The 16,274-nt window shown below is 53.0% G+C and overlaps 1 protein-coding gene across 3 annotated transcripts in view; it reads right to left on the reverse strand.

The window, feature by feature from the left end:
- TWIST2 (twist family bHLH transcription factor 2) overlaps window positions 1-15,777 on the reverse strand; it is a 40,759-nt gene extending 24,982 nt beyond the window's left edge. Inside the window, exons 1-3 of one of the 3 annotated variants that reach the window (XR_008557506.1) lie at window positions 15,115-15,777; window positions 6,888-7,068; window positions 6,415-6,724 (exon numbers count right to left, since the gene is read on the reverse strand). Coding sequence is in view for 2 of the 3 variants with exons in the window: in XM_008138454.3 (XP_008136676.1) it covers window positions 15,150-15,632 (483 nt within the window). In the remaining variant the exon portion in view is untranslated. Of the gene's footprint in view, window positions 1-6,414; window positions 7,069-15,114 lie in introns of those variants that run through there. The other 2 variants (XM_054723436.1, XM_008138454.3) reach the window with 2 other exon arrangements.
- Window positions 15,778-16,274: the final 497 nt, after the last annotated feature.

Consider the following 16,274-nt stretch of genomic DNA (forward strand, 5'->3'; position numbering starts at 1 on the left):
GAAAAGGCCCTATAAGATGAGGCTGACTCTGCTCTCACCAAACCCAGGATCCCCAAGTTGCCAGGAGTGTCCCCCGGAGGGCAGCCAGGGAATTATAAAACACAGGCACTTCCTGTCACAAGAGAAGGCGTGTGTTTGTACCACAGACACAGCGTCAGTTCTGTCTGTCGTTAGGGAAACAGGGTCCTGCTGCGACCCTGCACATGTGCCTGGCTGTGAGCAGGGCCCGAGAGACAGGCCCGGAGGAAGGGCCTCTGCCCCCGCCGGGCACTGTGTGGTGATGGGAAATGTTCCGTTCTCGGGGTTCGCATTTGCTCACTCACTGGCGTGTGGGTGGGGGGTGCTCCTTATGGATCGAGAGCATTAAGTCTGCTTAGTACTTTCAGCGCACGTTTCAAGGGAGTGAGGGGCCTGTGGGTGAGGAGGAATGCATTCCTCATACCGCAGCAGGAAGATCAACTCCAAGCCAGCAGACTCTAAATGCTGCACAACCCGAGGCTCGTCTCCTCCCCTGGGCCCTCTAAATCCAAAGGCATGATCTGTGGTGTGTGGGTGGTCAGGAGGTGCCCCGGCCGTTTCAGGGCCCGGGGCTCCTGTGTCTGGCCTGCCTTGCTGAATCCTGACACACAGAAACGCCCAGGTGTGTGGGGTGAAGTGGTGCACCAGCTGGGCCCCCTGCAAGTAGTGGGCGTGGGCAGGGGCGTAGGACATGCCCAGGTGCCTAGCCAGGCCCCAGGCCCGCCTCTCGCTCCCTCCCCATGGAGATGCCCTGTGGGTGTGGGGATCACTAACGCCCTGAGGCAGAGATCTCCAGGGCAGGGACAGGTCCTGCAGCAGGAGCTGGGCCCCTGCGGTCACAGAGGGCAGTTTTAGTTTTGGACAATCTGCTTTGGGCACAGACAGCCTGGGTTCAATTCCTGGCTCTGCCATTGTTCGCTGGACCCCTTAGCTGAGCTACCTCGGCCCTCAGGTTCCCCATCTGGGAAATGGGACGACGAGCCCTCCTGGGGTCCTTTTCGGGATAAAAATAACTCTCTTTGCCAAGTGCTGGGATTAGGGAAGGGTTGGCTGTCAGCACGCGGCATCTTCACTGGTCTTTGTTCCCCGTGCTCTCCCGGGCAGGGCAGCTCTGCCACTCCTTCCCTGCTCTTTGCCATGTGGAGGGGAGGGAGGAGGTCCTCACACCACTTCGCAGCCAGGCCAGGAGCGGGAGGCCGCCCACCTAGCTACCTGACCCTGCTCTCACCTCGGCTTCCCTGCAGCCTGTCAGAGCCCGTCCCCTTCCATGGATCCCCTCGCACTATTGGCCTTGAGGAGGGTCTTGAAGAGGGGAACCGCCAAGGACCCCCTTCTTTAGAGAGCAGGAGCTCAGAGAAGGGACACTGCTTATGGGATTGGCTTTCAGGATGTGGGACAGTGCTCCGCATGTACCCATGAAGGCCAAGCAGGTGGGCCCAGGGCAGGTGCATCCAGGGCAGGTGGACCCCAGAGCAGGGTGGACCCTGGCCCAATATCTCTGCAGAGCGGCCAAGGCCTGCCCCCCAACCCCAACCTCTCGGCCCTGCTCTGCCCAGCGGGCACCAGCCTCTCTGCCCTGGTCCCACCTGGTCTTGATCCAGCTGGTCCCGACCGCCTGAGCCCAGGCTGGCCCTCAGGAGCTGGGAGCTGCCTCCTCCAGGAGTCCTGGCGTCCCATGAAAGCCTCCCTGCTCTGTTTGTTTGCAGCCAGAAGACAAAAGCCGTGGCTCTGAGTCACTGTGCTCCCCGGGCTGAATCATGCAGGAGGCCCACTCGGGGACTAACCCGGCCTTCACCTCATGGTTGCTGTCTCTGCAGCAAAAGGCAGCTGTGGCCAGGACGGAGGATGAACGCTCAGCTCGGTGCCGGGGAAGGTGCGGGCCCAGGCCTTCCCTCCCGGAAACCCCGGCCGCTTCCCCGCCCTGATGGAGCCTGACAAACACCTCAGTCCTCTCTCTGAAAAGGACTGGTCATCCGGCCAGCGTGGTCCCAGAGCGTGCCAGAAGAGCACAGCAAGTGCAGCCAGGGTGTGAAAGAAGGCAGGCCCAGTGCAAATCACATGCCCGAGAACCTGAGAAGAAGCGAGACGGGAGCCTGGGTTCTGCCTGGGGACACAGGGAGGTGGGTCCCGGGAGGTGCAGGCGTGATTCAGACGTTATAGGAGGGGAGGGGCCAGGTTCTGGAGACCTGACCGCGGGGTGGGCGGGGGCATCTCCACCTTCAGTCCTGAACCCTCCGTTCATCCCGGGAGGCCAGAGCCAGGAAGCAGGGATTTTCATTTGTTTCCAGTGACTGGTGAGTATGAACCCCTCCCAAGGCTGGGCGGGGGGGTCTTCCTGCCCCCTGTCCCCCCTGCCCCCCCCTCCTGCCCCCCTGCCCTCCTGCCCTGGGAGGAGAAGTAGAGGAAGAGTTAGTGAGTTCACTGCATGCACTTTCACCAATGGGAAATGGTTCACACTGAAGAATATGTAACCCCGGATACATGGAGAAGAACAAGGAAATGAGACAAACGAGGACGCGGGGATGGAGTGGGGCGGGGGTGAGCGCATGGAAGGAAGATGAGTCCTGTAACTGAAGCAGGGCCTTCAGTGTGGGCTGCAGGAGACACACGCTGTATTCTGTAAGGCTCGTTCCTGTATGACTTCAGTCGGAACCAAAGGCCTCACACCGGAGAAAGGTCCCGGGAAGGCATCTCTCTGAGGTGGGGGTGGGGTGGGAGAGGCAAAAGCACTCGCTGATCCACTGGGAGGGACTGGGTTGGGGAGGTTTGGGGGCAGAGGGAGCCACAGTGCAGAGGAAGGGATGGCTGGGATGTGACTCCCACTCTTTCTTTAAAAAGCACTGGTTTGTTTTCTCAAATTTCAAAAGCCATACCAGGCATTTGCAGAAAATTTGGAAAAGAAAGAAAAGCAATAAGACCAATACGAAGGAAAGGAAGATCTCTCCTTGACCTTTTGGTCTAGGGCAGCGATTTTCAGCCAGTGTGCTGCAGGAATGTTTAGGACGGCAGTACCCGCCTCTTTAGCCAGGGACCCGGACCTCTTTCCCCTTAGGCTGTCAAACAAATTCGGTGTGAATGAGTCAAAAGTTTACCTTCTTTTTTATCAGATCAGCAAAAAATGTATTTCTTGGTGTGGCGCAGAATTCAGTAATTAGTTTGTGTGCCGTGAGATGAAGGAGGGTGAAAATCGCTGACCTGGAGACTTCCCTCTCACCTCTCTGAGAGAAACACACGCGTGTGAGCGCACAGTTGGAATTTTCAACCTGAGACCGTGTGATCTGCCCCCACGTAACCTTCCCCTTCATGGTATTAAATATTTGTTTATGATACAAATTTTGCTGACTGCATCGTGTCCCAGCATCTGGATAAACCACAATTTACTCAAGCAATTTCCCAGGACATCGCAGTAATATCAGCCCCCAAAGGGTGTTTCCTATTTTAAAATCTTTTCTTATCTATCAGACTCTCTAAGAAAGAGATTCCTTCCTCAATTCCGGGGTTCATCTTCATACTTTTTTCCAATTTAATAAAACATAATGTTGTCCTGTTTTATTTTCAACTTCTTGGTTGTTGTTGAAGTTCAACACTTTGTATATATATTTATTGGCCAAATGCATGTCTTCTTTTGCAAGTCCATATTTTCCCTTATTTCCTGCGGTACAATTGCCTTTTTTCTTTTGAATTTTGAAGGACTCACTGTCTAGTTACAGTACTGATCCCCTATAAAACATCGTAAATGCTTCCTGGTTCCTGTAAAATTCTGATTATCAGACTCTTTTTTTGGTATTTAGAAGCTTACAATTTTAATGTGGTGGGAATCCTTCTTTTTCTTTGACTTGGCGCTCTATGTTGGAAGGCCTCTAGGATCCGGAGGCTGTGAAGTGACAGCCGTAAATGACACAGCAGTTCCCGGAATGTTCATCGGATTCCGTGGGACAGCATCCCGGGCGGCCCTCTACGTTCCAACCCCGTGGGGCCACACGCTGCAGCCGGTCCCCACCGGACGGGGCCATGGGACCTCGAGGGGACAAAGCCAAGGTGTCCACTGACATCCACCAGGAAGCCTGCTTCCTATTGGTTCTGGCGGCAGCTGTTTTAAGGGAGAAGGTGAGTGGGTGACCCTGGCGACACCCGTGCCCAGCCAGCTTCGGGGACTCTGAGATGGACGGGGGTCGGTGGGAGGGGGCACGTGGTACACGTAAGGGTACCGGCTTTCTTCATGGTGCCTCGATGGCATTTCTGAAGCCAGCTGGACAGTCAAAGGACGGAGCTCCCCTGCTATTCACCCTGTCGTGACTGGTGTGCTGGCCGCAGGGTCCGGGCACGCGGCGGTGGACACGAATGAGCCCCAGCGCGGTTACTGAGAAGCAGAGTGGCCAGGGAGGGGACAGTGTCCTGGGAAAGCGCGTGTGCTGAGCAGCACCCACAAACCCAAGTGTGTCGGCTCGGCAGCTGCCGGGAGGCTAGCGGCAATGACGAATGGGCCCCGAGACAAGACGTGTCTGACTTGCGGGGTGACCCAGCCTCTGGTCAGACCACGGCACAACTTACCACAACCAGGGGAGTGGCGGCGACCAGCCTCTGTCTCCACCAGGAGCCTCTCGGCAGCTCTCGGGAGTCTGTCTCCCCTCCCGCCTCCCTAGTGGGTGTCTCTGCCGGGACCAGAGGACCGGGAATGGGGAGCAGCAGCAACCTCAGCCACGGGCCTCCCGGTCAGCTTCTGCGGGGTCTGTTCTGAGTTCTCCTGGGCCCTTCTGTCTGGATTCCTCAAGCCCAGCGCACGCTCTGGGTGGCTGTGAGGGTCCCACAGTGCTGACTGCTCGACGCCAGGAAGGTCATGGGGCTTTAAAAAGAACGAGCTAAATCACGGCCCAGGACACACAGGCGAGGCACTGTCCTGCCCATCCCTCTAGGTGGGTCCTAGCACACAGGTGGCTCGGGAGGCAGGGGGAGGCGATGAGAGGAGGAGAGAAAAAGAGCAAAGGAGAGAAAACCTTCCATCCGCCCTGCATGGTTTTGTGGCACCCTCACCCTCTCTCTGGGGGCAGCACCCACAAGCACACGCACAGTGCGGGGCTCCAGTCCCAGCCCTCAGCAAAGCAGGACTGGAGAGAGCCCTGGAGCCAGAGCCCCACTTTCCAGGAATCACCCCTGGTGGCGGCGGCCGCCCTCGGGGATCTCTGCACCTGGAACCAGCCTGGACGGGTCTGGCTCTGGGGAGCCCACTGCTGGGCGTGATCGGCTCCTGGACCACCCCCACCAGATGCAGAGATGCAGAACCGTGGGGCACTCCCGCCCCTGGCCCCCGAAGTGCGAGAACTCAATCCCACGGGAGGCTTCCAGAGGCGCCACGGACAGGCCCCCAGGATCGCCGGGGAGCAGAAGCCGCGCGTTACCCGAGTCGTCTGGGGAACTTGCTTTTTAATGAACACATTAGGAAATAGATTTCGAAAGGAAATGCTTTTACTCAGACACAACTAGACTAAATGAGAATCATCTGATAAGCATTGAATCATGTGGATAAACTGGATAACATCTGTGGAAAGTGGAGAAAAGTTGAAGGCTTATGATACCTCCTACGGTTACCAGAGAGGCCCCCGGGCTGAGTCATAGGATTTTTTTTTTTTTTTTTTGGTGGTAAAATACCCAAATATATAATTTATCATTTCAACCGTTTTAAAGTGCACAAGTCAGTGGAATTAAGTCTCACTGTTGTGCAAACTCCATCCCTACCTAGTTCCAGAGCCTTCTATGGCCCCGAGCAGAAATCCCACATCGGTTAGGCAGTCATATCCCCCTCCCCGTCCCACTCCTTCCCCCACCGCAGGCCCTGGGCGACCACCAGTCCACTTCTGCCTGTTCCGGGTTTTCCATTTCAATGCAATCTTACAATATTTGGTTTTTGTGTCTGACTTCCTCCACTTAGCGCGATGATTTCAAGGTTCCTCCTTGAATGAGCGTCGTCCTTCTGGTGGAGTAACAGTCCATCGCGCGGCGCCACCACGGTCTACGCGCCCATTCCTCCGCTGACGGGCATTCCTGTGGTCTGCCCTGTTGGCAACTGGGAGTAGTGAGGGTCCCAGTGCGGGAGCACGTGCTTTCAATTCGGAGGGGCAGGTGACAGGAGGGAGTGGCCCTGCCCCCGGTGCTGAGGATTTTCCTGACTGGGGGCTGTCCGAAACTCACGCGTCATTTTAGAGATCGGTCGGTCGGCAAACCAGGGCCCAGAGAGGCTTGGCTTTGCCTGAGGCCGCACAGAATTAAAGGACTGAGAGGCAGAAAGTGTTGTCCACGCCATGGCCAACGTCCGTGGAGTCTTGCTTCGGAGAACGGATGCCCTGGACCCAAGACCACGGGCTCTGCCCAGCAGACTAACGGGGAGGCTGGCCTGCTCCTACAAAGGCAACAGCCTTTGGCTTCTGTCTAATTAAAATTTCCCAAAATAGACAAATGCTCCATCACACAGATGCTCATTACTAAGGGAAAGAATGACACATGGTTTATTCTGGAAACAATGACTTCAATAAGTTGCAAAATCCCTGGTGGAGAGTCCCAGCCACTGCACATGGTCACACGTGCGAGCGCTCTGCCTCCGTGGACCAGTGTTTTCCTGTGCGGAGGGTGGAGCAGCAGCGAGCACAGAGGGCGCCCCGGAGCCCGCACTGCCGCCAGCATCCAACTGCGCTCCTCACTTTCCCTCTCCTTTCTGGCTAGAAAAAGTGAAATTATGTAATTAGCATTCAACTCTAGTTGCTGTAACTTTCAAACAACGTAAACCACAAGCTGATAATCGGAGAACTCGGTTCACAGACTCTCCGGGAACGAGCCGGAGAACAGGTCTGTCACCTGCGGAAGTAACATGCTATCACCGTTCACGCAGGAGGATGCTTTCCAGGATGGACACGTGGTCTCTGGCTCTCCGCAGAGCCGGGCTCATCTGTTTCCCCTGCAGACCCCACGGCGGGCGGGCTGGCCTTCTCCTGGAGGCCGGCTGTCTTCAGAGGAGCCAAAGCTTTGAAAGAGGAATCTGACGTAGGGTGATGTCTACAGCTACGAAATCCAGGAGGAGGAAATAAATGCTGAGTTATCACTTCCTTCCATTAACCTTGGCAAACGCTGAGACGCGCTGGGCTCACGCTCAGACATTCGGCGGCGTGACCTGAGGGCGGATCAGCGAGCAGCTCCGGGGCTGTCCACGCGGAGGTCCAAGAAGTATGAGGGCTGGAGCACGCAGGGTCTTCCCTCTCGCTCCCCTCCACGGCCATCGGAGGTCCCTCCAGGTCACCCAGGGGCACTGAGCACCCAGGCTAGCCCAGCACCCTTCTCCTGCAGCCCCCAGCACCCCGACCACCTGCTCTCAGGGCTCTGCCTTCTCTGGCACCTGAAGCACCTGGTGACTGTGGCAGGCCGGCAGGGGCACCTCTGGGGCTCCTCCGATGCCCCTTGCAGGGAAACTTGGATGCCTGGGAAGGAACGAGAGGCGAAGGCACTGTGGGTCCTTGTCAAGTCACCATGGCCCAGGTGACCGCCCGGCAGCAATGAGGTGGCCTGTTGGAATTTTTACAAAGTGCCATTTTTCTGGGAAGGCAGGCAGGGCGCTTGTCCGGATAAGCCTCTGTCCTCCAGGTGTCTGAGGGGCCCGAGGGAGAGGCCATCTCTGCCACAGGTAGCAGAGGGAGCGACAGGCTGCCCTGCAAGCCTGGGTCCCCTCAACTGCCCATTCCTTGTGAAACTCTCCACGCATCCCTTTTCCTGTCCACATCCTGGTTTTCTCTTTTACTTTGTCATTCCTGAGAAAATTACCTTTTTCATGTTATAAATTGTACATGATGGGTTAGTAGAGTCACTGGAGACACACAAGGAGATTACATTGATTGACAATGAAATTCTATGAAATGGTTCATTTGTGGAATGTAATAAAACAAAGATGGGTATAGCATAATAGCAATAGTTAAAACGAGCAGGTAAATGCATCATAGTCCATGACTTTTGATTATTGTTTAATTAAAATAAAATCTCTACCCTCAAAAAAAAAATTGTCTAAGCGAGAGTTTTGGAATTGGCAATAATTTAACACCCAGCAAAACAGCCTTAAGTTAATTTTGCCCTTAAAAGATCTCACTGTGTGACTCTTAGTTACACAATTACACCAGAGGGACCTGGACACACCCAGAGTCCCCACACGAGCCACGTGGGGGTGGGTGATCCGAGCAGGTCATCTTGCACAAGAGAAATCATCACAAACAACACCCCGGGTTTCCCAGGGCAGATACACCTTGGGGCACTTCTGTTCTAGTATCAGTGGAACGATTTTCTTAGAAAATAGTAACTAAGGATTCACCAAGCACGCATGTGGGGGCGCATCTATTCCCGAGCTGCCCAGAAATCCCAGAATTCCCAGAAATTTTGGGCTCCGAGAATCCTGATGGCATGTTACTCCCTGTGTGGTGGTGCTGGGATCGGATGCTGGGCTTTGTGTTCATTCTTTGTTACTCATGATAACGCGAAACTCTACATGGACTTTGGTTAACAATAACAAGAAGAAGAAGAAGAAAAGACGAGAGCTCGGCGGGGGCAGGGAGGGGTGGCTGGAGAAGGAACACTCTCCAGACAGACACAGTGCACACAGGGTCAGATCCTGCTCTTTGAAGTCCCCTCCTCCTCACAGGTATCAGGAAACGGGGGAGGCAGGTGCTGGGTGCATTCTGAAACCTCATCAGGAACCAATATGGACGCAGCACGCAATTTGGAATGATGTCGATTCAGGGACGTCACTCTTCAGTGGAGACGTTGTTCATCAGTCCCACCCAGTCAGGTGAACAGAGACATTCTTCCTCCGTCCCTTCCCCATGCAGAGGGGCTCGGGCATTCCCAAAGGCGTGACCAGTGCTTTACGTGTGTTACCGAGGCAATCTCATTAAAATAGGATTGTAAATCCACACACGCTTTCTGGAAGTGACCCAGTGAGGGCACAGATCTCGCTAACCCTGCGAGGCTGCTGGCCTGGCTACTGCTCCTCCAAGTTAAAGGCAGGGGCGGCAAGGCCTAGGGGGCAGGCACCTTCGCACCCACGGGTCCGGAAAGGCACACAGAGCCCGAGGCTTTTCACTTCTGAGCCTTCTGCTCGCCTGCAAACCAACGCTGCTGGAAGCGCTGCGGTTCACAGAAGGAAAGAGCAACTCGACGTCTGTCTCCAGATCTCGTGCCTGAAGGCACACGCTGCCTGTTTGCACTGTGACTTACAGAACGTTCGGCGTGGAGCACACAAAGGACCCGCGCGGCCGCCCGCCGAGGCCGGCTGTAAACCCGGGCCGTGTTTTCCTTTAGGGAGTGTGTTTCTTTTACAAGCTGCCTCTCCGGGAGCCCCCACTTGCCTCTGGAGCAGGCAGAAAACTCTCAAGAAGAGAGGCATGCTCCCAGAGAATTTAACAGAAAGGCTCCGGGCAGTTTACTTGAATAGCACAGAAAAGCAGCATTCACGACAAAAGTGTGGGCATCTGCTCTCCATGGGGAAGTGAATAAAGGCTCCCTACGCCGCCCCTCTACAAGCCAAAGGCCAGCCCTCCGTGTCCGGTCTGAGCTGCGCGGCCGGGCACTTGGGAAGGGCTCTGGGGACGACCACACCACAAACCTCAGCCATGCAGTTGGGGTCTGATGCTTGGTCACCATCAAAGGGTTAATGAAAACCAAGGTTTTTGCCCAGATCTTTCCCGTCAGTCACACACCAGACCTGCACAGCCAGAAAAACAAATGTGAGCTCGCCATGGAATTAAAACAGTGAGAACGACGAATCCAATGCCTGACAACATCACTGAATTTACAAGCCCCCCAAAAGATCCTGGTGGCTATTTTTTTTTTTTTAAGGCTGAATGTGAGCTAAAAGGAAGTGATATTTTCCAGAATAACTGAATTTGAAAACTGAAAGCTCTCTGGGCTCAACCCTGCCCTTCATTTAATTGACGGAGAAATTCTGACCTAAAGGAAGGAGGGTCGTGCCTGATGTTAAAGGCATTGCTCTCAGGACTTGAGAAGTAAAGTTACAATTCCACAGGAGGCGTCGTGAGAAGCTGGTCATCGAACTCGTTCCCTGGTCAGATAACAGAGGCGTCACGATGAGAAACAGGGTGAACACCAAGCAGCCTCGATAGACAGCGCGCGCTCAGACCCCTCACGTACTTCCTTACACATAATCACAGGAGCATGCGATTCCAAGAAGCCGCGTTGCGGATAAAATAATATAGGTATTCAAAGCATGTAAAACACTGTTTTGATTCAAAATGACTCTATTTTCAACTAACCACTAAAAATGTCTCTCCTGTCAGAATAAAGTTACATGCTGGCTTTTCCAGTTTCTGATTCAAGTCTCCTTTCAACGTGACAACCGTTAGTAATCACTGGAGAAAAATCCCACTGTGCCTGGGTTTACCTCAGCACGAAAATCACACTGCTCTTCCGTCACATGTCCCTGCATCTCATTCCAGCACTAACATGAAATTAGGCACATTTAATATAACTAAATTGCATTCAGAGGTTTACTGCTGAACCAAATACAAAGTATGTTCCCAGGACAAACAAATATTAATTTAAAATAACCACGACTGAATTGAGGATTTGATCTTTCTCTTTTTCTCTCTCTCCTCCCTCCTTCTAACTGTGTGTGGCTCTGAATACTAAACCTTTAGAGTCTACACTGCGTAACAAATAATTTTTATGAATCGGTGCCTTTAACAGAGTGTGTGTCTGTGTGTGTGATGTAAGTCAACTAGCTAAAAGCAAATGTGCCAGTTTCAGGTAAGTATTTCCTAACATTTCTTTGAAAAATATATTCTTTATTAGAATAGGAATAAATATTGGTTGGTATTTTTCTCAGATTTCTGGAATTCTACTCTTTAAAGAATTACAAAGAAACACTTCTGATTGATTAAATATTGGAAATGTGTTGAGATTCCTCATGTTCTGAAAAGAAGAGTAATAACACAAATGACATCAGGAAAAATGGGATATTTTCTCAAAGCGTATTTTTAGTCTATTACTCTGAGATAAGGTATAGTAACTTGGTCATTTAAATACAGAAAAAAAATTAATCCTAGTGGAATAACTTTTTAAAATTTTTTTTACTTGAGATGATTGCAGATTCGCATGAAGTTGTAAGAAATAATACAGAGAGATCCCGTCATCCTCATCACGCAGTTTCTCCAGGGCTAACACCTTGCAGCACTCCATCCAATGTCACAGCCAGGAGACTGACATTACACCATCTCCAGACCCTGTTCCACTTTCTCCAATTTTACATGCACCGTGTGTGTGTGTGTGTGTGTGTGTGTGTGTGTGTTCCTTCCCATACAATCCTATCACGTGCACAGCCTCAGGTGGCCACGTGGAACACCTTGTTAAGCAGTTTCTGTTTTTAGTATTTCATCTTGACTGCACCCCTGTCTATATCTCTTAGATGCTATTGCTTCTTTATGGCTTTCTGTTCCTTGGCTACAGTCACACGTTCATCTCATCTTGGAGTTTTATTGCCTCGTTCGTGAACTCTCTGCTGGTGCAGAGCTTTGTCTTTGGTTTGCCTTTTGCAGCACATTTATCCTTTCCCATGAAAAGACACAAATATAAACAGACATTCCAGCGTGCATTCATGGGTTTAAAGACACCAGTGAGAATAGATGAATATATACACGAAGCTTAAAAACTGTCATAAAAGTTCAGCCTTTAAAATTGGCTTATTAAAATATTTGTTTTTTTAAACCCAGCTTTAAACTAAAACTATGAGTTATAGTGCTCGGCTCACAGAGTTTACTTTATGAGCTTCTTGCCAGGCAAAAGGAATCCGGCATCAGTGCCGTCTGTCCAGAATACAGTGAAGTGGGGATGATGAAAACTCAGTTTTTTCAGGCTCAAGACTTGTCTGAAAATATGCAGCTTTTAGTAAAGCTCGATACAGGACTATATTTCAATGGACCTCAAACAGCCACCCTCCAACCCCTACTCTGGCCCGATGGATCGCCAGACTTTCTACTGACATTCAAGGGAACAATAGCCACATGACAGAAGTCAACTCCCTACACTGGATCTTACCGATGGGTATTTTATAAGGAAACGTCGCGTATAATTCAGGTAGCTCAGTCTTTCATTCTGCTTCCTCTGACCAATCAAAAGCTCTACTGAAATTCTGCATTTCCGTTCTCCACGAGGAATTCATTTTCTTTTGAAACCAGCTAGCAATCCAATTATAGCAGTTAGCAAACACCTCCAAGAAGTGAATTTACAGGAGGGAGGAAAAGGCTTACACATACTGGATACTGAGAGGGTCGTACTCTGCCCTCCAAAGTAACTACCAGTTCTCGGAGAAAAACTAGTTTGTTGAGTATGGTAACCCACTAAAAATCTGCACATACTTTGCAGAACTTAGAGAAGATGTTTTCTTTAACCACAAAACAGAACAAAAGGGGCCATGTCCGATAAGTAACCGTCACCTCCCTACACCCTCCATACCAGGCGCCTCGGACCCTGCTCCTGAAGTGCAGGCATTTAATGAAAATACTGAAAACTCCTTTGAGAGTTTTCCATTAGATGAACCCAGCTGATTGCCCAAAGACACCTGATTTATTGCCTGTCTGTGTTTTTAAATGCCAGGCCAAAGAAGAAAGTCAGGGTAAATATCAGCACCAGCCGTACGACTTCCTGTGTCTCTCTTTATATCAAGGGGCAATTTAGACTTTTTATCGTTGCTGCTGTTCACATAGACACAGCTTTTTAAAAAAAAAATATATATATATACACATATGGAGAAAACATCTCACATTAGAAATTAAAATCACATACCATTTCCTGAAAGTCTAGAAATTCTTTGGTGATACATATAACTAGTGTTTCTTTAAAATGTTACAGGTAAATAACAAACGGCATTTAGCAACATCTTCAGGAAATCAAACCAAGGGTGATAGCATTTATTCTCATAGAGACTAATGGGTTCAAAGCAAAAAGAAGACAAAGTTTTTGCTTAAAATGCCCGGCAAGCAAACACAAGGTGTGCCCAGATCATTCCTACTTCAAGAACACCCGTACACCCCCTCTTCTCGGGCAGGGTGGGTATCTATCTACTTGAAGAAACTGGTCCATTAGATTCAATTTTATAAAAATATAAATAAATGGGCCCCATAGAGATCATTTGCTCTCCAGCTCAATGTGTTATCTGTTACATCTTTAAGGATTTTTTTCCCCCAAACAAACGCTTAGCACTTATCATTTACTGATTACAAGTACTGCCTTTTATTTTTATATAATCTTTCATTGTGATCTATGTCAGTGTTAGGAATGCAGTTATTTTGTAATGAATCTTAAATGACCCTACTAAATTCTGCATCGAGGTATATCTCCTGGTATTTGTTTTTAATAATTTTCTGGAGGAGAATCTTAACGAAAATTCTGTTGGCATTTTCCTTAAACAAAGCTATGTGTGTATATTTTTAAAAGATGACATTCCTCATCTGTTTGTTCTTATTTCATCTGTGCTATAAACTATGGATGGTCTAAAGGGTAAATGGAATTGACTAATGGGAGCTCATAATTTAGGCAGCAAAACCCAGAATTAATGTATTATCCCACTGCAGCATTTCAGTACTCAGCCAATCCAAACCCTCTTTCCCAGAGAAATATGTGATTGAGACACTTTCCATCTGCTTTTGACAAAGATAGGAGCAGTTTCCCATAAGTTATTCTCTGCTGAAATCCGTTGTTAAAGACCTATAAACCGATCATTACTTTCGAGGGCTATATCATCAGAATTCTCGGTGGCACAGAAATAAAACACACAAAATAAAATCCAACTGAGCTATATCAGCTTTTCGTGGGCACAACAAACACATTTGCAGATATTATAGAACCACATAAAAAAAGAAATAGATCTGTTTGGGAGAGTGGGCGGCTGCTCACTCCTGGGTGATCTAAATTCCTTCTGTGCGAAGCAGAAACTTTTATAAGAAAACATTGCAAGGTGAGCAAGAAACTAAACATACAGAGTAGGAAGGATTTTTTTTTTAACACACCCCCCCCAAATAAATCCTGCACCCCTCCATGGCCCACGGGAGCCATAGCCCGGAGTCCTCTGGAAAGGCGGCGCCTCCGCGATTAGAGCTCGTCTGAAGGGACTTCCAAGGTGTCTGGTGAAAAGGCGCCGGGCGGCCCCTGAACACTCTTCCAGAGGAAGCCGACCTCCGGGGCTCTGGGCAGCTGCGTCCCCTTTACCTGCTCCCGCGGGACCGACCCGCACCGGCCCTCCCTCCCCTCAAACCTGTCTCCCTGCCAGGACCCCGGGCGCTTCCTCACAGGCTGGACGCGGGGAAGCGGCAAGGGCAGAGCCCCCTCCTAGAAGGACCAGGTTCAAGGCTGGGAACAGAGGCTCCCAGCTCCGAGCCCGCTCCACCTGCCCGCGGGGAGCCGGGTTCCCAGCAGCGGTGTCTGTCCCGGCCACCGCGCTGCCATCTGCGCGCATCAGCCTTGGCCCATCCTCCGCACTCCCGACGCCAGGCCATCCCCGGCTCCTGGGCTGCTCCGGCCGCGGAGCCCCCAGCATGGGGCAGTGCCCTCCAGCCCTCTCCAGGCAAACTTGGGGGCCCAGGTTGCGCACCCCGGCGCCCACCGGACCCGCCGACCGCAGAACAGGACTGCCAGGGAGAACTGGGTGTTCGCTTCCCAAGAAGAGCGAGAAGCCACCACCCTGCACGACCGCCACCACCAGGAGGGACCCAAAGGGCAGCTGGTCCCCACCTCTCTGCCCCTGGCCGCCCCAGGCGGTTCTTCTGATGCTCACTCCCCCCAAAGTCACCCACAGACCCCCACACGACACCAAGAATGGAAAACGCGACCGTTGCCAGTCTGCCCTTATCTGATTGACACCCTGCATGGAAGTTTGTAAAAGGCCCCAGGGCGCCCCTGGGACGTGGGAGCTTTCCAACCGACCCCCATCTGTTGCTAGGAGGAAAAGTGCTCCCCATCGCGCCTCCGGGTCCAGCCCGGCCTCCGAGAGAGGGGATGCGCGGGTCACGCCATCCGCCCCCCGCGGTGGAGGGCGCCCAACGCAAGCGCAGCACCTACCCTGGCGCGCCGGTCCGGACGTGGGTGGCGCGGCGCTAGTGGGAGGCGGACATGGACCACGCGCCCTCCATGCGCCACACGGAGAAGGCGTAGCTGAGGCGCTCGTGGGCCACGTAGCTGCAGCTGGTCATCTTATTGTCCATCTCGTCGCTCTGCAGGACCTGGTAGAGGAAGTCTATGTACCTGGCGGCCAGCTTCAGCGTCTGGATCTTGCTGAGCTTGTCCGAGGGCAGCGTGGGGATGATCTTGCGCAGCGCGGCGAAGGCCTCGTTGAGCGACTGGGTGCGCTGGCGCTCGCGCACGTTGGCCAGGATGCGCTGGCTCTGCAGCTCCTCGAAGGACTGCGCGCTGGGGCTGCCCTTCTTGCCGCGCTTGCCGGGGGTCGGGCTGCCATCTTCGCTCGACTTCTTGCTGTAGCGCCGCTTCCGGCCGAAGCGCTTGGGCTGCCGCTCGAGCTCCTCCTCGCTGGTGCCCAGGCTGTCCACGGGGGACACGGGCGAGCTGGAGCCCTCCTCCATGGCGCCCGCCCAGCGCGCGTGGGGCTGGGGGCGCCGGGCGCCGAGCGCGCGCCGCTGGCCAAGCCCGCGGTCGCCGAGCACACGCTCTCGGAGTTTCTGATTTCAAGGCCGGCTTGTGCAAAACCGAGGTCTCCGGGAGAGGAAGTTATTCTAACTTTTTTGGAAACTCTAGCCGGGCTGGGTTGCTAAATAGTTGTCAGGAGCAAAGGCGGCGCGCTGATTGGCCGCCGCGGCCAGGGGCCGGACAAGTTCTGGGCCTTCGCCGACCGCCCCCGCCCCCCCGGCGCGGCACTTTCAGTTTTGCCTCCCCCTTCGGCCCTGACCGCGGCGGGCACCCCGGAGGCCGGCCCTCGCCGCGCCGCCCGCACCTCCACCCGGGCTCTGGCCACGCTCCGGCTGCCCGCGCCCTGGGCTCAGCCGACCTGGCTTTGTCAGCTCCTTAACGTGGAGATCAGGCCCGCTGGGCGGCGGGATCTCTCCCGGGGCGCGAGGGGCACCGGTGGCGAGTCTTACCCTCGATGCGCGCCCAGTAGGTGAGGACTGGGCGGGGAGTCTCGGGGGCGCCCGGGCCTGTGGGCGCCTTGGCTACCCCTGGGCGTGCAGCGAGCACTCGGGGTGGCCTGTACGTTTGGCCTGAGGCTG

Source organism: Eptesicus fuscus, chromosome 11 (genome assembly GCF_027574615.1).
Source record: "Eptesicus fuscus isolate TK198812 chromosome 11, DD_ASM_mEF_20220401, whole genome shotgun sequence".
NCBI classification, from domain to species: Eukaryota; Metazoa; Chordata; class Mammalia; order Chiroptera; family Vespertilionidae; genus Eptesicus; species Eptesicus fuscus.